General features: G+C 37.7%; 1 protein-coding gene across 2 annotated transcripts in view; it reads right to left on the reverse strand.

Annotated features, from left to right (window-relative positions):
* Window positions 1–21,152, reverse strand: part of LOC123872314 (mucin-5AC) — an 85,527-nt gene that overhangs the window by 6,553 nt on the left and 57,822 nt on the right. For both annotated transcript variants that reach the window (XM_045916525.1, XM_045916526.1), the window contains exons 3-16: window positions 16,507–16,692; window positions 14,057–14,208; window positions 12,393–12,625; window positions 6,053–6,182; window positions 5,508–5,693; window positions 4,989–5,223; window positions 4,189–4,294; window positions 3,810–3,938; window positions 3,509–3,609; window positions 2,761–2,883; window positions 2,023–2,240; window positions 1,403–1,511; window positions 746–887; window positions 86–202 (exon numbers count right to left, since the gene is read on the reverse strand). In XM_045916525.1, coding sequence (XP_045772481.1) covers window positions 86–202; window positions 746–887; window positions 1,403–1,511; window positions 2,023–2,240; window positions 2,761–2,883; window positions 3,509–3,609; window positions 3,810–3,938; window positions 4,189–4,294; window positions 4,989–5,223; window positions 5,508–5,693; window positions 6,053–6,182; window positions 12,393–12,625; window positions 14,057–14,208; window positions 16,507–16,692 — 2,167 coding nt within the window. The remainder of the gene's footprint in view (window positions 1–85; window positions 203–745; window positions 888–1,402; window positions 1,512–2,022; window positions 2,241–2,760; window positions 2,884–3,508; window positions 3,610–3,809; window positions 3,939–4,188; window positions 4,295–4,988; window positions 5,224–5,507; window positions 5,694–6,052; window positions 6,183–12,392; window positions 12,626–14,056; window positions 14,209–16,506; window positions 16,693–21,152) is intronic.

Here is a 21,152-nt window from a genome sequence, read left to right on the forward strand (position 1 = left end):
GTCTCGTTTCACTTAAGTCTAAGCAAAGTTAAAGTGCGCTGTATAGATTTCAACCAAGGAGGAAAGGAAAAAGAATTTTACTTACTGTGGCCTGTCTTTCTTAAGCAGTCTATCCTTATCAGATGAAGGTTCAAGTCCAGCGTTTTGCGGACCTCCTCGACTGTTTAGGAAACTGTTCTCCGTGATACTGTTACCGCCAAACCTAAATTAATATTGTATTGTAATATAATCTATTAAAAGTTTGCTCCTAAAAAGCATATGAGCTATTCAATCGAGGATTATGTAAATGCGCGGATTTGACTCGTTCCAGCAATGCGTGGGGCTGCAATTGCTTATAAATATGGCATAATATTATTGTGAATTGAACATTTGAAAAGAGCAACCGCCGAGTTTCTTGCTGGGTCTTCTCTAGGAATAGCATTGCGAATCAGTGGTAATTTCTTTTGTGACTTTTGTCGATTCAAATGATGCACAAGACGCATGAGTAACCCTTACCTATCCGTTACTTGAGCATTAATTAAACTCAAATAACTAATAATAATAATAATTAGAAGCACCAGGATAATATTAATATAGTCATGTGTACATTGTGTAGCAGAGTCTAAAAAGGAATAAAGAATATTTCTATATGCTGCAATTACAAATTATTTCTTTTTTGGCGTATTATACCCAGCCAATAAATAATCTCAGATAAATAAAGAACCCATTTACTACACAGCAAGACACAGGTATGACTAGGACTTACTTATTCTTCCCTCTTGCTCTCTCAAGCACCCTCTGGTAGAGTTTCTTGTTGAAGGAGGAAGGCGTAGTAGTGGCCACACCATCAGTCGTTCCAGCTGAACTCTCCGAAAGTTTCAGGTGCTTCTCCAATTGTTCGACACCACCTAGAAATAACCACCCCTTGATTTAAATATTTTGTGCGTTTTGCTAATTTTGATAGCTTATACTTCAAGCCTTTTTTGATAACAGTTGCGTTACCGCTGTAGTTTAATAACTAAAGTGTGGCGATCGCAAATTCCTCGAATTGGCCAACACTCTCTTACTTTTCGCTGAAATGCATTGAAGCAGAAAGAGTACCCTAAATTCAGTCAATCACAACTGAGATTAATAAGGGTCGCTTCGAGGCAGAGGTTTGCCTCTAGTTTCAAACAAAGCTTCTCACCAGACCAGAATTGAATCAATTTAGAGATTATAATTTCTCTACTGGAAAATGATTTTAAAACCTTCAAATTATAAGACCACAGCGTTTACTACCGCATCAGGATTCTTTTATACGTAGCAACCAATCACTTGACTTTGCTGGTAGAATATTTTACGGGACTTCAGGCTTCAGCCTCTCATCTCAGTTTTTTAAACTGCCCAAACCCTGGTTCTGTTTAGTACATTTTGTAAAACTTACCGACTTTCTTAATTAGATCAATCAGTTCCTTGATGACCTTAGGATCTTCTGCCTCTACATCAGACGCATCATCATCTGCATCTATTTCGAATGATTCTTCTTCATCAACCTAAAAATTATCAGTAAATTCTAATTTATCAAAATCTAGAACATTTGCGATTCTATGTGCAGTTATTAATGTCTAGCAACGATATTGCAGGCAAAGGAGTAGAAATGCCGATTTGTTAATGGAGTTATGTTTATAAGAAATTGTTTTTATTGCAATAATATGATTGCAATAATAAATGCAATAAAAATTGCACATAAACATAGTTTTATGTAATTAGACGCTATGTTGATGCGATATTCTTAAAATAAGGCAAAGTGAGGCCGAGAAGAATGGTAGATTCCAGATGAATATGAGATGCTGAGTACTAGAATGATGGAAAAAGGATAAAAAACGACGTAAGTTGTTATGGGACAGCTCACAGAAGCGAAGCTTCCTCTGCTCAGCCAATGAGGCTTTTGCAAGCTATTATTAAGGTTCCCATTCCAAACGCCTAAAAGCTCATTCATAGTGATCTAGTCACAAGAACACATAAAAAAACGGTTTTTGTTTCAAAAATAGAAGACATTTGTACCTCAGGTTCAGGAGTAGTGGTGGTTGTAGAAGTACGGAATAACAAGGAACTCTTTGAAGTCAGCCTGATCGGTCGTCTAGTTGTAGTTGTTGTAGTTGTAGAGACTGTTGTCTTGGCTGTTGTTGCTTTGGTGGGTGCTTTTGTAGTCGCCGCAGACTTCTTGCAGAGAACGTTGCGAGCGAAGTCACAGGAGTCAGCCGCTTTGTTGAAGTATAGACCTGGAATGAGAGGTAAGGATTATAAGAAGCCAGTCAAAATCCAAATCGATTTACTAAATTATTATCAGATTAATGGTGGACAATAACTTCAACGTCATGATTTGTAATAGTAAGAGGTGAAGAAGTTTTCTTGACCAATCCCTCCATTTATTATCATCATCAGACTCTTTCAGAATATGTTATACTTTAGTACTAGAACTCCCTGAGACAAGTAAAATGAGCCCAAACTCTTACTTTCAGCCTTTCAGGAAACCCCATGGCCTCCTACCACTTTCATCATTTATACCAGCTCGATGGTATCAAAATAATTATTTTATTAGGTACCCTCAAGGTTGCCTAAGTTTCCGAAATTTCTTTATACTAAGTATAATAATCAGACGTGGGTGAAAATTAAGTTATTCTACATTCAATTTTTCTAACTAACCTACAGCTAAAGACGCCATAAAAGCATGTCAAAAAACCAACGCTTCAAAACCAGTACAATTAATACAGAAGTAAGTAAAAGTTTCTCCGATCTTACCAGAAGGGCAAGTGAAGTGGTGCGCCACGATGCCAAGATCCGAAGGTCCGGAGTCGAGGCACCAGAAGTATTTCTTACAGTCGCGCGGGTGCGGGAAGAAACCCTCCTCCTTGCACTTGAAATCTAAAAATAACATTTAAATTATGTACTGCGATTAAAGAGTCACTTAGTAGACGATGGAAGCTGCTTTGAGTTTCTTTACGTAATCAAATCAGATTTGTGGAGGTTCGATATTGCTCTACCAGTTTTGAAGCTGAAGTGGTAACGGATACTGCATAGACCCATTAGTTCATAGAACTGATGTAGGATTTCGGATTATGCTTGCTTAGATGCTCATCAAAGTTCTGATGGCGATCTTTGGAGAAAAATGGAGCTCATAACAATAGAAAGGAGGAAGATAAAGAAAACAACACAATTTTCAACCATTAGCACTATATAGCTCACTACAGTGGGGTATTTATTTCTAGGTATTATAAAATACTAAAATATGTAGCCCGCGACTTTATTCACGTAAAATCTCCTGAAAACTCTTAATTTTTCGGGATAAAAGTAGTCTATATGATGTCTCCAGGATGTGCAAGCTACTTTTGTGTCAAGTAAATGATGCCCAGATTTACGCGTTTTTGTGGACTTTGATTCTTTATTAAATAAATCTTGTGGGAACTCTTAATTATCGGGACCAAAAAAGGCTATGCCTTTATGTTATTAGTATGGATATGGATGGAAGTATGTAGGTATGGATAAACACCTGTGCCGGGATCTGGAGTGGTTGGTGGTTCTGGAGTGATGATGTTCCATGACGGAGTGGTGTTGTCTGCAGAAGTGCTTCCGCTCTTTCGCTTGTTGCTTCTGAAACATTTAAATATATGCTTTAGAGTTTGCTTAAAGTAAGTAACAGTGGCTCCAATTGAGCAATAATAGTGCAGATGATTTTATTTTTGTTGTTTTGAAAATTCCTATACCACTTATAAATGTAACTATTTATGTGGGGATCAACAATAATTTGAAGAACAAAAAGGGATAACGAGGTAAAAAAGTCTTTAACTTACTTAGTTTTCGGTTTTTTAGTGGTAGTAGTGGTACTGGTGGTGCTGCTGCTCTTTGGACGGTTCCTTCTGCGATTCCCAGATTTTGATGTTATCTTAGGTGTATCCTTAAATTTGGTTAGGTCGGTTGTTCTGTAAATAAAGCAAATATTTACATTATTACATAAGAAACTCCATTCTGTCAAAATGCAGCGTCGTTTTAACAGATTTCGAAGAAAGGAGAAGGCTTTCGATTTCCAGCGAGTATTTTTCTACTGCAAACTTCCCTCGCGGTCTTATTTTTACCCAATCCAGTAACTAAATGAAATAAAGAAAATTCGAACTTACCCCTTATTTTTACCCAATCCAGTAACTAAATGAAATAAAGAAAATTCGAACTTACCCCAGCTTTGAAATATAAGCTTCTTTGGCAGCTTCGATGAGTGGGTAGGGCTTGCCGTGGCAGGTTCCACGGAAGTCATCATTGTCGATCGACCAGAACATTATACCTAGGGATTACAATAGATGCCATTAGTACAGGAAGCATTATAAGTGCTAATAGACTATTAAAAATGGCAGTAACAATAATTTTGGATTCTCAAGAATACGCGTCATTCACAGGAATTATAAATAGATAAGTCTGTACTTAGATAAATATTAAACGTACAGGACCAGGATGTTACCGTTAATAGGTTTAACTTTCAATATAATTGTTATTCTTGAAAGCTAATCGTTCCCGATATAAAAAGTATCCTACGCCTATCCCCAGAATGTGAGCTATGTTTTGCTCTCACAATCGGTTAGAAGACTTCTAGCATTTTTCTCTCTGACATGAAAACTGAAAAGTTTTGTTTCGCAAGGCTGTAAACTTTTTTGCTTCTTTTGAATTTGTTACGTTCAGCGTTCTATTTTTTGAACCACTTGCTTTACAGTTAAACCTTAAAATCCTTCATCATTGTCATCATCATCTGCCTGTGGACGTCCACTGTTGGACATAGACCTTCCCTAAAGAGCCCTACTACACCCGGTCCTCAGCCTTCCTCATCCAGCCGCTTCCCGCCAGCCGCTTTATGTCGTCGATCCATCGTGCTGGAGGGCATCCCACACTACGCTTGCTTAAACGCGGTCTCCTTAAAATCCTTCGCTTGCTCCAAATTCAAAACGCGTCAAATAACAACTTTGTAAGTGAAATAACAACAATACCTCCAAGGCCATTTTCAGCCACATATTCAGCCTTCTTCTTCACAATATCGATGTCATCGTACCCAACCCACTGGTTGCCCCTGTACGCAACAGGGCCCATGGCGTTGCGGTTCGGGTACATTATATTCCATTCCTTTTCCTCTTCTTCCTCGGAATCTTCTTCTTCTTCTTCCTCGGAGTACTCATCTGATGCGATGGCACGTTTCTTGGTCTTTGGTTTGAGGGCTTCGCAAATCTGTAAAATTTGAACAACGATAAAGTTTCCCGTTAATATGTGAAATTCAAGTGAATTCCTTTCGTAATCCATTCATAAAATCATATCCATCCAAGAAATTAAATAAACGTGGAATTATCTGTGCTCAAATTATTCATTATTTGCACAGTGAGGATCCGAAATATATCGGATGAAAATCTTGAATACCTAGTTGTATAATCCGCAGTTGATTTCCCTTAGGGCATATTTAACTGCTGTTAGTGTATAAGTGTGAGAAAGGTAAATATGCTTTATTCGATTCTTACCTCATAATACGCCAAGTATCCCTTCTCCCTTGTGGCATCCCCCTGTTCCCCTGGTCCGTCAGCAGGCGAGCCGATTTCCACCGCATCAGCGTTGAACAGCGTATAGGAACGTCCGTATGTGGGTATTCCGAGGACTAGCTTGTCTCTGTCGGCTCCATTTTCGAGGTAGAATTTTATGGTGTAGTCCTGTAAGATGAATTAAATAATAAGTTCCATTTAATAGGGTTCCGTACCTCACAAGGAAAAAAGGAACCGTTATAGATTCACTTTGCTGTCTGTCTGTCCGTCTATCTGTCGTGTCTGTCAAGAAAACCTATACGATCCTTCCCGTTGACCTAAAATCCTGAAATTTGGCAGGTAGTTAGGTTTTACAGCACAAGTAACAGGTTTTTTATTACTAGATGATGTCGGCGACTTCATCCGCGTGGATTAGGGTTTTCAAAAAAAATGTAGGAACTTGCAGCTTGGACTGGTAATTTTGGTCTTAATCTTTATTGGTACTTCTAGGTAATTTTAGCCATACAATGAATATAATATAAACTCACAATATTGAGCTCGTTGTCCACACTGTACTCGTTGGGCTCCTCGAGCGGGTAGAGCGGCGCGTGGTGGTTGACGGCCGGCTCGAAGGCGGAGTGGTAGTCGTAAGTTAGCAGGTTCATCCAGTCCAGGTATCTGAGACAAAGGTCTGCTATTAGCGAAGAACATACAAGAGAAAAAGTAGTGATAGCCTAATGGTTAAGCGCTGGAAAGAGGCATTACACAGAAGGAAGAAAGAAGCCTACTCATATTCGGAGGGTCCGGAGCACGCACCTTCTAACTTTTCGGAATTATGTGCATTTTATTATCACTTGGTTTAATTGTGAAGGAATACATCATGATGAAATCTACTACTTGAGAGATCTCCTTAATGTTCTCAAAGCCAATCCCCAATCCCCAATCCAGCCGCGTGATGAACTAAATGCTTCTCATTCTGAGAGGAGACCTGTGCTCAGTAGTGGGCCAGCAATCGGTTGATGTGTAGATGATGATTATTATAGTCTGACACAACCCGCACTAATAATCCATCCTTTTGAAGTCTCTAATTTCTACTAAATCCTGATTTGCCAAAATTAATTACTTAGAACTTTCTCGAAAGCAGCCAAAATTAATTGATAAATATGTTGAAAATTAGCATTGCCCGTCTCATAGCAGATTGGCTAGTTATGGACTAAAACGGAGAAGACCAGTTTACCTTGGTAAATTGTAATAGATACCAAGATTCATTTCAGGTCATTGAGCTGTTGGAGTGGGAATAATGTTGACTTCCTGAAAAGGAAATTTCCGCAAAATAAATACTTTTAAGGCGCTTATAAATCGCATCTTTGTATCGTGTGCAAAACATACCCATGAGCGAAAAAACATAATAGGTTTGGTAATTTTATGGTGACTGGTGACCATTAAAAGGCTATTTCTTGTACTGAAAAGTCACACAAGTGGTATTAAGGCTAAAGTGGATATAAAAATTAGTCTTAATACAATAGATATTTAAACTATTCATAGTAAACACGACAGAATATTATGTTTGGTATGAACTATAAAGTAAGGTACACACATGTGGACATAGGTACGCAAATCCTACATTCAAATATTTCTTTCAGTGCACTAAAGATGATCTACATGACATTTAGCAAAAGGATAAATAATTGTAACTAATTCTGTTGCAATCTCAAAAATATACTGAAATGACACGTCTAAATGTATTGCTAATTGCTTTTATAACACTCCCTTCAGAGAAGGATAGCGGTAGCTAAGATTTAGAACTGTAATTTAGCTTAGAGATTGTAAACAACAGAATTAGTTACATTAAGTTTCTCTACTTTGCGTAGAGTGTAGAGTTCTAAACATTGCAGTCCACGACCTTCTTCGCGTTTTAAAGCTCGCAGTTCATGATTCCTGAAATAATCTTGAATACTTAATAGATTCCAAATACGGACCTCTTGTTTACGATTGGCATTTACACCATGGAATTACGAAGAAAAAGTCAATTTATTTTAACTCCTCTAGTGCTGTAAATTTTATCGTATTTAATTAAATGGTGGTCTGCACCCGCCTTAACGCGTATTTTATCATGTAAAGAATCGTACATCGTATAGTGTTTTAAAGGTCAAGGATACAAAGGAAGCTGTGGACTAGTGGTGTCAAAAAATAATTTATCTATAATACATATTCAATATAAAAAAATATTCAGGATATTAGATATTCCTTAAACCCCATATTTAATAGTATATTTATATAGTAATTTTTAAAGCAATACATTTTCTATTAGTAATTGCTTTTAAATTTGACGAGGCGTTTGCCAAAGATAGACCTACGATCTACGTCACACGATATCAGTAGCGAATATCATACGCGATAAAATATTATATTCTATCGCTACGCGTTGGTTTTTAATTCGTTTGGAATATCGCCCCTCGGTAGTTTCATTTATCAAATAGATTCTTTCGATTTTGCTATTCAATCAGGACAGTAGTTTTATTTATTTGTGAACTTGGTTGTGGGTGAATACTGAATGTAAATAATATCATATTTCGATATTCGGAGTTGATATTATCACAGATTAGGTTAGTTACTTGATTTTGTAGATTTGTGACGCGCATATTTGTTATTATAGGTTAGGTACGTAAATTGTATTGGTCTTTTTGGAAATGTGTGTGTTTGTGTGGTCTCATGATGGAACCGGGTGGGCATAGTGGATTATATCCAGGGTCTCATGATGGAACTGGGAGGTAGCCATAGGAACCGAGTGTCTGTTATAGCTCCGGCGTGCTTGGAGCTTGGGTTGTTCGAACTCGTTATTAAAACGATTTTTAAATAGGTAACTGGGTAAACTTATCTACTTTTTGTACCTTCTTGACATTTCTTTATCATTCCAATTGTTTTTAATTTTGCATAAATACGTAGGTAGGTATAGGTACCTAGGTATTTAGAGTAAAATTATTACCATATACTATACGTCTTTCGGGATTTCTTTATTGTCATGCTTTTTAGGGTTCCGTATCTGAACCTGAAGGGTGCTAACAAGGAATACAGAATCTATTATTTATTTTTGTGAAGCTTGTAGGTACTTATTGAAGTAAAGGTTTACAAGTGCCTTTGAAATTTGTTGGTACTAGTATATCGTGTTAGGTACTATTTTTATTACTTGAGTGTTATTGAAATGGAGACCCGTGCTCAGTAGTGCGCCGGCGATAAGTTCTCACTTCTTTTTGATGATTCTTATAAAAAAAAATAATTTAAGTATAAAAATACAAAATAAAAATTATTTGTTTTTTTAAAGTGATATAATATATTTCTACAGAACCTCTTCCGACACCTCCCAGACGTCGCTTTTAAGGTGGTAATCTGTATTATGGTTCGCTAGGGGTGAAAGCAACAGAAAAACAGGTGCAAGCGATTCTCGACCTTATTGACGGTAACGAGAAAGTTGTTATTTTGTCATATTCTTGCTCAGTATCATTTATAGATTGCTAATATGTGGTTTTCTGAAATATGTCAATAAGGTTGAAAATCGTTTGCATGCAAGTTTCTGCTTGCGGCTTTTTTTTTTGATAGTTAATATATTTTAACGTAAAAAATATTCAATATTTTTCTGTAACAAACATTAATATTATGATATAGGAATCTAACCATATTTGACACCTCTACTGTGGACCCCATTAATTGTGCAACTACCCACGTTCTTGCCGTATACGGGCAAAGTACGTGGTCAGTATACTTGTCTTGTTCTGATGAGCATAGTCATTTACATTAAAATGCCGGCTGTGGAATTTATGATCTTTTTAACGAGATATATAAAGGGAATTCTGCATACAAAGGTGTTCAGTATAAACTCAGGCTCAATTCACAGTGCGGAAAATTCAGTACGCTTGAATTGTTTTGATGAGCATAGTAATGCCGGCTGTGGAATTTATGATCTTTTTAACAAGATATATAGAGGGAATTCTGCATACAAAGGTGTGCAACACATACTAAGGCTCAATTCACAGTGCGGAAGATTCAGTATGCTTGGATTGTTTTGATGAGCATAGTCATTAAAATGCCGATATGAAAAGAATTTTACATACAAAGGCTCAATGTACATTGCTGCAGAGTTGAAGCGAAGCGACGTGTGTCTTGTATTTTTTACAAAAAAAAAAAATATTAACAATAAACTTATCTTCAGTTTTATTAGTAATTGTATAACTCTATGCGAGATTCACGCCTTTTTTTGTTTTTTTTTTTAATTAATTCCATTAAGTAAAGAACTTACAAAGAAAATTGTGGAAAAAATAAACCAGTTTAGTTTAGGTAAGTTAAAATTTTACGACATGCCTAAAATAAAATGGTCATTTTTAAAAAAAAGAATATTTAACATTACCAAGATTCTATTTCGATGACTAAGACTCAAAAATTCCACTGATGTCATCAAAATAAAAATCTAGTTTTGATAAAATCATATGACTCTCAAACAAGTTGTGAATTGCTATACTTATACATATACAGATAGGTATATAAACGAATTTAGTCGTTTCAACTATTATTATAAAGTCTTCACTTAATGATGTTGTTTCGTCATTTTGTTGAAAAGGCCAACGATCTCTATACTTAGGTCTACTTAGGTAATTAGTAGGTAGGTATATGGCATGCATTGGCTGTTGCAAACAAGGACCTTTGCTTATTACTTGAGGTACTTGTTCGGTTTGACAGCTTTTTAAAACACAATTTTTCTTCATCTCTAATTAAGTATGTTCAGGTTATCATCATCATGATCAATCCTTCGCCGGCCCACTACAGAGCACGGATCTCCTCTCAGAATGAGAAGGAGTTTAGTCATAGCCTACCACACTGGCCAATTGCGTATTGGCAGACTTCACACACCTTCGAGAACATTATCTCACCTCTCAGGTATGCAGGTTTCCTCACGATGTTTTCCTTCACCGTTAAAGCAAGTGATATTTCAATACTTAGACGCACATAGCTCCGAATTTGAGGTGCCTGCCCGGGATCGAACTGCCGACCTCCGATTAGGAGGCGGACATTTTATCCAATAGACTATCACAATGACCAGCTATTTCACCTCAAATTACTTCACGTATACGCGTGAAATTGCAAAACCCTAGAACCATAAATTGTCACCGATGGCCAATTAGTAACACACCCATACTCGCAGCCTCAAGATCACACGATATAGGTTGCCACCATTGACACCGGTTGCGAAGACGAGCGTGAATAAACATCGGTAACCGGGTTGCGACACTGTTGCAGTGCTATGCGTGTGCGCGTGTTACTTAATTTTCTAATTCAATGTCATGTTGCTTAATATCAATTGTTTGGTATGTGGTTAACTTATTAGTAAAACTTGACACGTGCGAAACCCCTTTACGTCCAGGTTACAGTTACCGTAAATTAACAGCAGAGTTTTCAATATGTTTTATGTAAATGTGTAGTCAGTGTTCCCTAGATTTTTCTAACATAATATTGACAGTTTTTCTCCTGTCACCATAATGGAAACTGTCAATATATGTTAGAAAAAATGTAGGAACCATACGACTTACGAGGTGAGATCAAATACCTACCGAAAAAGCTTTTCTCCAACTTTTTTGGGAGGTAAGTAGTTGCTAGTAAATAGACTTTTGTATGAATATAAGGTCCATCATCTTATTAAACGTTAGTTCACAGATTGCGGAATGAAGACAATGCTGTATTGCCGCGAATACCTACACAATGGGGAAGGTGTTAGGGCAGTAGGGTGGCCACACATTTGAGCAACCTTGAAGATTTATGTTAATAGCTGCCGAAAATTTCTTAAGCTGAATTTGAGTTACTTTGAAATTTTCGATGAAACTTTTTTCAACGTGATTTGTTGCCTGGGTAGGTATAGTTTAAGACCTGGAAAGTGACATTTTTAAATCCCCGAAAATCCAAGACTTCTGACGGGATTTTAAAATACCTAAATCCACGTGGATGAAGTCGTGGGCATCAGCTAGTTTATAATGTAGTGAATCAATCTAATTCATACTTAGGACCATCGATATAGAATGGCATGTATTCTTCATCGAAGCATAGGAAAAAAAAAGAATAGTGTGGTTATACTGTTTATGAAGCAAACAAGTTAATTTTTCTCGAGTCTGGCCACGCCGCTCTGTTTATTTTTGCATATCAGAACAATACAATGATAGTGACATTAACTCCAGACAATAAACTGTTGTAACTTGTCATAATTAGGGCAAATGTAGTTATTTAGGGTAATGTTGTCTAAATTGCGACAATTTTTAGTGGGTTACTAGACTTTGCCTACGAACTTACTGGTGTAATTTGATTTAACGACAGAACTTCTGAACCTCCTGAACCTGATGTCCTAACTGACCATTTCGATTGAGCGCCAAGATCGCTCAATTTTATATTTTGACTGATTGATAAAAAAATTCAAAAACTCTAAAAACCTTCTGAACCACCGCATCTTGTCACATATATCGCTGCTTCTGAAAAATTAGGCCTAAAACGTAATATATAATAAGTCAATGCCTAAAACGGTCAAAACATTTAGCGCGACTTATTTCTTTGCTATTTTCCTACATCTTTTGTAGAATTGTCCTAAAATTTTAGCAAATTTGGCTAGTGTGTAAGTTTCAGACAATAGACTAAGCCAGCAACAGACATATTTTTTTACACATTCTGTATGTCTGAGGATTCTCTATAATGTTCTCAAAGGTATATGAAGTATGTCGATCTGCAATGGCCAGCACGGTGAACTATGGCCAAAACCATTCTCATTCTGAAGAGATTCATGCCAGTCTGGACCAGCGATGGGTTGAGACGACGATGATGAATAGAAGGAATATAGAATGAAATTCTAAAGCTTACCTGTTTAAAGTCTTCACGTCAAATCCCTTCTCGATGTACTCAATACCAGCGGGTACAGCCATGGTTAACAGAAGACGAGGTTTCCCGGTCTTCTGCGATTCCTTCTCGAATTCCTCCCGCAACTCCTTGACGAGCTTGGCGTAGTTCTCCCTGTCTTTGGGCTTGCCTCCGTCACGGAACGCTGGGTACTCCCAGTCAAGGTCCAGGCCGTCGAAGTGGTTTTGTCTGAGGAACTGAATTGAACAAGGAGTTTAATATCCATACTTAGTATTATGATTGCGAAAGTCTGTCTGTCTGTCTGGTAGTTTTTCACGGCCTAACAATTCAACCGATTTAGATAGGTACAGAGTTAGCTTACTTCCCGGGGAAGGATGAAAGCTAGTTTCCTCACGATGTTTTTTATCACCGTCAAAGCAAGTGATATATAATTGCTTAAAACGTACATCAATCCGGACAGTTAGGGATGCGTGCCCGGAATCGAACTCCCGACCTCGCAAATAGAAGGTGGACGTCTTAACCACTTTATATAGGTAGTTCTATTTTATATCTATTGTTTATTCCACCTGGGTCTTCCAACATCAATGGTTTATTCCAGGCGCTATACCTACCTTTAGAAGATGTCCGATAGAAACCGAATGTAATCTATCAAAGAATGTGGACGCAGCAACATTCACAATCAGTAATAACGTGTAAGTACAGATATGCGCCTGTGCTTTAATAACTTAATGGCAGAGAAAGTGTAAGCCTGTGCAGTGGCCGGCCCAGCTTTCATAGTTGCAGTGAATTGCCACGTTATCTTACGAGATAGATAGCTGTAAAGTACCTAGATATGATAAACCTCAGATCTATCTAAAGGTAGGTTCCTTAGTGCGTATGAATGCAGCGTTTACATGTAACGCAAAGCTCGACCCTACTATTAAAACATAGTGTACCGTGTTGTTTGCAATACAAGTGTACAATAACCTACGCAGCACTCAAAAGCTAAAAAATATTTATATAGGCACTAGGTATCAGTCATCAAACCACTCTCCTCATCAATCTAGATTTAGCATTGATCAGGCTAAAATAAAATCGAGAGGTGGGTCGAATTTCTATTACTTATCTATAGTCAACCTAAGTCTAAGTAAATAATATGATATTATTATTAACCAACTTTCAAAAAAGGAGGAAGTTCTCAATTCGTTGGAATCTTTTTTTTATATGAATGCACTCTTCTCATAGACAACTTATGCAAAATGTATACAATTATAGTAAGTAAATCCGTCACTATCATGGTGCGACATTGCAGAACAATCATTACATCCCGTGATTTCATTTTGGTCTGATCAATGTAGATTGATGAATGGAGTGGTACCTAGTACCTACCTACCTACTTAATTATGTTTTAGACTTTTAGTTTCCTTACAATAAATCCGTATATTATTTTTAAAATTACTTATTTATTTTATTTATATTGTATAGAAGCAGGCGTTACTTTGCGGAAGTCCATGATATCCATACTTTGGTGGTTTAATTTGGGCTTTCTTGGTGGCTGGCTTTTCCTGCATGCTTAGCAGTGGGAGGGCGGGCGGTGCATGTCACTTGCTGCATGTTGTATCTTTTTCAGCGGATTATAGCAAATTAAGGTTTTTATTCCTAGGATATTTTATTTATTGTTTAATCACCTTAATAACATTCCTGACGAACTCTCTCCTCCTGTCCTTGGCGGCGACCATGGGAGAGAAGCGCGAAGAGCCTTCATTCCAGCCTCCGATGGCCAGGATCGTCTTGAGGTTCTTGTTATATGTCTTCAGCCCATTGAACTTGGCGTAACCACCTAGTTGAAAACAAATCCTGATAAAGAAGGTTCTTAACAAAAATTTATAATATATTTTTGCCAAAGCAATTGGGTATTTTCCTACTTTTGAATTTGATAAATATTATTACTTTATTATAAACTAGGATAAAAATAATGACGTACGCTGACAATAATATTAAAATCCAACAAAGATTTACAAAGTTACAGGCATTTTAATTTTGGAGTGGGAGGATCTTCTATCCCTTTCTCGCAAAACGAAAATTTGTATCAAACCGCACGAAGCTACTATGGCATTAGTGACGGAGTGACGTCAAAATGCTATTATCGCTATCTCTGTCTAATCTGAAAAATATAAATGCTTATAACTTTTTTGTTATTTGATCGATTTAATTAGTTTTTTCAGTTAACGTCATTATTTTTATCCTAATTTATAATAAAGTAATAAAAAAAATTAGAGTAAAATACCCTATTATATTAGACAAGTCCTTATATTATATTATACCTTTATATGATGCACTGTATATCGACCGTACGGATGTAGATTTTTTTAATCTCGCGGAAGCTCATTAATTTTCTGCTGTGATACGAGTAAAAGCAGCCTGCGTTTTAATTCAGGGTAAAAGTTAAATACGTGGAAACCTCCTGCCAGACACCCTTGGGTGCCATGGGGCCCTTGCCTAAACGCTTTATTAAATAACGAAGGTCTGGCACGCGCTGGCTCTCTCTAATAGTAATTAATAAAAAACATTTTGAACACATAAACCAAAGGATCAATAATTATTACTAAAAAATCTTAAATCCGATTTTCCATTAAAGTGGAATCAAATCATTATCAAAGAATTAATTACTAATAGTTTGTGTAGGTATGTACAGGATGTTCTACCTTTATTACAAGATTTCGATTAAGATAATTGGGGAACAAATCAATGAAATAATTAATTTGTACTATTTAAATGCGTTTCGCAATATTACAGTTTTCGACCATGATAATATTATGATTCACGATAGATTTTTTTAAAATAAAAATGGCAAGTAAACTAACAGGCGGGTCGCCTGTTGTTAAGTGATAACCGCAGCCCATGAACAATTGCAGCACCAGAGGAACCGCGAATGAATTGCGGGTCTTTCAGGAATTTGTTGTTCCGCCTCATGAATAACCCCATGTAGAGGGAACACCGCTGATAGGAGTTGATTCCACAGCTTGCATTAGCGTGGAAGAAAGGACACAGGCTCTGGCACAGGCGGTAGAAGTGCACCAGGCGCGAGGTTGTTAGTGTGAAATTGCGTACAGTGGCGTGCGGTGCGGTTGTAGAAAAAGGAGGATGAAATGGAGTCAAACAACTCTTCAGAGCACACCCCATTGTAAAGGTGATTAGAACACGCAAAGAGATATTATCTACATTAACACTATAAATGCATGATCAAGTTTGGTACAGAGCTTGCTCGAAGACGGACATTTTAACCCGGAATATGAATTAATAGATCCCACAAAGTTTTTAAACAACCTAAAACTACGTAAACCAAGTGGTTGGCATTATCTATTCGGTAAAGAGCTGATAAACTACTTTTTATCCCAATAAGGTAAAGAATTCCGAGGAGATTTTAATAAAACCTAATTCACACTGATGAAGTTGTAGGCAACGTCTAACTTGGAATATAAATAATTATAATTAAAACGATTTCCCTAATATCTACTTAGATAATAGTTTGTATAGAACTGTAGATATTAACCATGCACAGGATGTTCCTACCTTTAATTTCCGACAAATTAATAATACATTGATATCGATGAATATAATAAGCGAACTAATTAACTACAAAATTTCAACTGTTTACTAAGAATTTGAAATACTTAATAATAATTGCAAGACTTTATATCTATACATAAGTTAATTATAACAACTATCAAAACATTGCAGAAGCTAATTATAAATTGCTGCGAATTAGACATCCAAAACAAAAAAAGAAACAATGAAACCAGAACCAGGGAGAGGCGTGCCTCTAAATGATTTAGCGTTTCAGTACTATGCGTGTATCAAAGGTTTTAGAGGATATGGCTTAATAACACTGTTATACTCCTTCTTTCAATAAACTGGATCATCACTTGCCACCAGGTGACATCGCAGCCAAGGGCTAACTTATAATAGAAAAAATAGGTACATAGAGACCTATCAGAAAAAAAATGTACGGTTAGAAAGTTTTGATTAGTCTTAGATTAAAGAATCTTTCTAAAAACATACCTTTCTAAGTAAAAGTTTCTAAAATTAGTATTAAGCTTAACCGAAGATAAATGTGGGATTATAAAAGTTTTCTCACCTTTCTCAATATCCTGATATTTGTCGAAGGGTTTGAGCGTGTTGTCCTTCGTGAAGCCACCGAAGGCGTACACGAGATGTGTGCAGAGGTAGGGGTTGATATTCTGAGGGTTGAACTTGGCTGTGCCCGGCCGGTATACCGACCAGTTTGTGTAGTAGCAAACCACGCGGGGCGAACTCGATAACGCTGGAAGAGAAAAATCATATTAGAAATCCATGTCATTGCCAAAAATTTAGAGGTGTCAGGCATTGAACCCCGGACACTGGAAAAGGACGCCTTAGAATATTAACGCTAGTTAGGCTTTAATAGTGAAGGATCACATCGTAAGGAAACATGCATGTCATGAGAGTTCTCCATATTGGTCTCAAAGGTGTGTGATGAAGTCCGCACTGGACCAGCGTGGCAGACCAGTGCTTAGTAGTGGGCCGGCAATGGTGGGCATCATGATGGTGATAATACGCAGCACCCATACAACTATTTAACTTTCTTTAAAAGATAACCTCTATAAACTTTATGTAAATAGGTATAGCTCTAACGAATTTTTACAAAAATGTTGTTTTTATCATAAAACAGTAAAAGGTCACGCAAAATCTGAGATAAAAACTTGATAAATAAAAACCTCATAACGAATTCATCACAAAACAAACAAGAATGCACACTATCCAATATCTATGGATTTTATGGTTTTTCATTTGTAGATTTTTTGTTCCATTCGCTGTGCTTCGCTGGTTTTGCCCATCAATATTAGTTTCTTCTCTACATAGTATAAAACCTTTCATAGTTCTCGCCGTCTGTCTGTCTGTACGAGATCTTTTAAACTACGGTTCTCATCAATAAATAGAGTGATCCTAAAGGAAGGTTTATACTCGTACGTATAGTTTTGAATTAATTTGTTGTTTGACGTTAATTGTTTAAGATGTCGGAAGAAATTAAGCCGACTGAGAGCTTTGATTGAAAATTCTGTCTTATTCTTTGAAATATAGCAAAATAGAGCCTCGATAGCTCAACGGTTGAGGAGCGGACTGAATTCCGAAAGGTCGGCGGTTTAAGCCCCACCCGTTGCACTATTGTCGTACCCACTCATGACACAAGCTTTACCCTTAATTGGAGGGGTATTAGTCATGATTAGCATGGCTAATATTCTTTTTTTTTTTAAACCACACTTACACCACGTTATTATCTATATTGTATAGGCAAGTTATATTATATTATTATTGCAACATCCAGTGTCGCAAAAGCTAATGGCCATCAGCTAAAATCAAATCAAATTAATCGGTTTGTTAACATAAAATACCATAAAAACCGATATTGATTTTTTTTTTTCGATTTCATATTGTTATTTATCAATTTAACAGTAGTTAGACATTTCAAAATGCACTATGCATCAGTGTTCGGCTTTCAAGCGTTTTGCAGCCGGTCCTTTATTTTATGGGAAGTAGGTACGAGTACCTACATGCCAGAGTTATGTAAGGCCAAATAGAAGATCACACTATTTCTTTGATTTCTATTGAAACTTCAATTCTAGATATAAGAATTATACCTTATTAAACTACCTATTTACTCTTTTTTTTGCGCTGTTAGAAAATTGCTGTCAGTTGAAAAAAATCTAAGTAGGCATCTATAAAATTTTAATTAGTTAGATGTTCTTGGTTGATAAGATAAGTAATTATTAAGTAAGAATTAGATTAGGCTCGCTTAGACGTCGTCCACGTGGAATGCACAAATTTAAAACCCCTATTTTACCCCCTTAGGGGTTGAATTTTCAAAATCCTTTCTTAACGGATGTCTACGTCATAATAACGGTCTGCATGACAAATTTCAACCCGATCCGTTGCGTGCGTTGATAAATCAGTCAGTAAGTAAGTCAATCAGTCAGTCAGTCAGTCAGTTTTTTTTAACCCCCGACCCAAAAAGAGGGGTGTTATAAGTTTGACGTGTGTATCTGTGTGTCTGTGTATCTGTGTATCTGTGTATCTGTCTGTGGCATCGTAGCGCCTAAACGAATGAACCGATTTTAATTTACTTTTTTTTGTTTGAAAGGTGGCTTGATCGAGAGTGTTCTTAGCTATAATCCGAAAAAATTGGTTCAGCCGTTTAAAAGTTATCAGCTATTTTCTAGTTTTCTTGTAGAAAAGAAGGTTAGATAACCCTTAGGTTCATAATATTCAAGTGTCAATTGACAAATGTCAAGCTGTCAAGATGGACGTTGCCTAGATAGGTATACATAATTATTTATTTGAAAATGATTTGTCGGGGGTGTTGAAAATTTTTAATTTACACTTGTTTATATTTAGATTTTCAATAATATTTAAAAGAAAATTGATAAGAATATTTGACAGTGAATAAAGCACATGAAAAAAAAAACTTTTATTTACATGAGCGATTTGAACAAAAACCTGAAGGTTCTTTATTTCTATGTTTTGTACAAGTGAATCTTACAATGGCGCATTGTGAGCCCACTGGATCGTTGGCCTCCGATTGTACGCAGATAACTTGTGGCACAGAGCATTCAGTAGCGCGTACAAGTTATATTATGTTCCTGGTACGACCTCGAAATATAAATAGAAAGATTTTTATTGAAATAAGCTTTTACAGTTAGTTGCTTTTGAGTCTCTTGCCAAATCCTAACACTGCCTGGTTTGTACCTGATGCTTTTCCTATTGAGAACCCAACCAGAAACCTGGCGGTCACTCTTTTCAAAACTTTAATTTTCATTAATAAGTCGTAAGTGTAGTGTTCGGAGCAACTAATAATGTTGCACAATGCAGGTACGTGTGCATTTCTTAATAAACAGTCAGTTAGCATCCAGCCGTTGTTTCATTACGTTCCACTGGCGACGAGTTTGTGTATTTTATATAATTTACCACGCGTTTTAAAGTGAATATTGTAAAAATACAATGCCTATAGGTAAATTAGAACCATTTGACTTAAATTCCAAGCAGTGGCCCGCGTATATAAGGCGAGTTAAGCAGTATATTCTTTTAAACGAAGTGAAAGATGAATTACAAGTGCCGTTGTTAATTACTATCGTGGGTGAAGCGACGTACATTTTGATGTGCGATTTATGTTCGCCGGCGCATCCTGAATCGAAAAGTTTCGACGAATTAGTGAAATTGGTTTCGGAACACTTAGAGCCAAAACGTTCCGAAATAGCCGAGCGCCATGTTTTTCGCTTACGTCGTCAACGTCCAGGCGAGTCCCTCACGGAATACCTACACAACTTAAAACATCTGGCAACAACTTGCAATTTTGGAACGATGTTAGAGGAAAATTTAAGAGATCAGTTCGTATCAGGGTTGGCAAACGAACTGATGCGGTCTAGAATATTCGCCGAAAAAGACATCAAATACAAGGAGGCTGTGGAGCTAGCTCTTGCGTTGGAGGCTGCAGAAAAGCATGCGGAGGTGAGCGGGTCTACGATGACTCCGACATCGACCTCGAGTGCAGGCGGCGAGGCAGGCGAGGGCCTGCATCATGCGAGCGGGCGGCGCGGCACGGCGCGCGCGCCGTCGAGCGCGGCTGGCGGGCGCGGCGAGCGCGGCGGGCGCGGCGCGTCGGGACCGGCGGAGTCGAGCGCTGCTGGCGGGCGCGGCGAGCGCGGCGGCCGCGGCGCGTCGGGACCGGCGGAGTCGGGTGCGGCTGTGCGGTGCTGGCGGTGCGGAAAGCCGCATCGGGCAAACAAGTGCAAATATGTGCAATTTAATTGTGATAAGTGCCTCCGCCGCGGGCACCTAAAAATAATGTGTGATGAAGTGCGTAATTACGAGTCTAATGTGCGTAATAATTATGTGCTGGATGGAAGTGTCTCGGAGGAAGACGACTTCTTTAACCTCGAACTGGCAGCCAAAGGTAACGGACCATATTTTCTTAAAGTGCAAATAGACGAGCATCTTTTGGAATGGGAAATTGATACGGGTAGTCGTATTTCGGCGATTAGTGATCAACTTTTTTATAAACTTTTTTCTCATAAAAAACTAATCTCCGATAATTTAATATTACGTTGTTATTCGGGTACACAGATCGAGTCGTTGGGGTATGTGCATGTAGATGTCACGGTTGGGGAAGTGCGTGTACCTAACTTGACATTATATGTAATACAAAACGGTTCTCGACCTTTGCTGGGCCGAGATTGGCTTCGAGCTTTAGACGTTAGACAAATCACATTAAAAGAGATAGCCGACGATCGATTTGTGGACCGGTTAACCGCCGAATTTCCAGAAGTATTTACGGATACGTTAGGCACTTGTAAGAAGACCATTCAATTACAGCTCACGGACCAGGAACCCGTGTATGTGAAAGCCCGACCGGTGCCGCTCGCGCTGCGCGGCCGGGTGCAGGCCGAGCTCGAGCGACTCGAGCGCGAGGGGTACATGTACCGCGTGGACCACTCGGAGTACGGCACGCCGATCGTACCGGTTGTAAAAGCGTGCGGTGAAATACGAATATGCGGAGACTATAAAGTCACAATTAACCCGAAATTAAAACGTGATTTTTATCCTTTGCCTCGAATTGAGGAACTATTTGCTTCATTGAGTGGGGGGGAAGAGTTTTCGAAAATAGACTTAAAGCATTCATATCAACAGGTTATGTTATCCGAGGACTCGCAAGCCTATACCGCTATTACCACGCATATAGGTACTTTCGTA

Source organism: Maniola jurtina, chromosome 15, assembly GCF_905333055.1.
Source record: "Maniola jurtina chromosome 15, ilManJurt1.1, whole genome shotgun sequence".
In the NCBI taxonomy this organism is placed as follows: Eukaryota; Metazoa; Arthropoda; class Insecta; order Lepidoptera; family Nymphalidae; genus Maniola; species Maniola jurtina.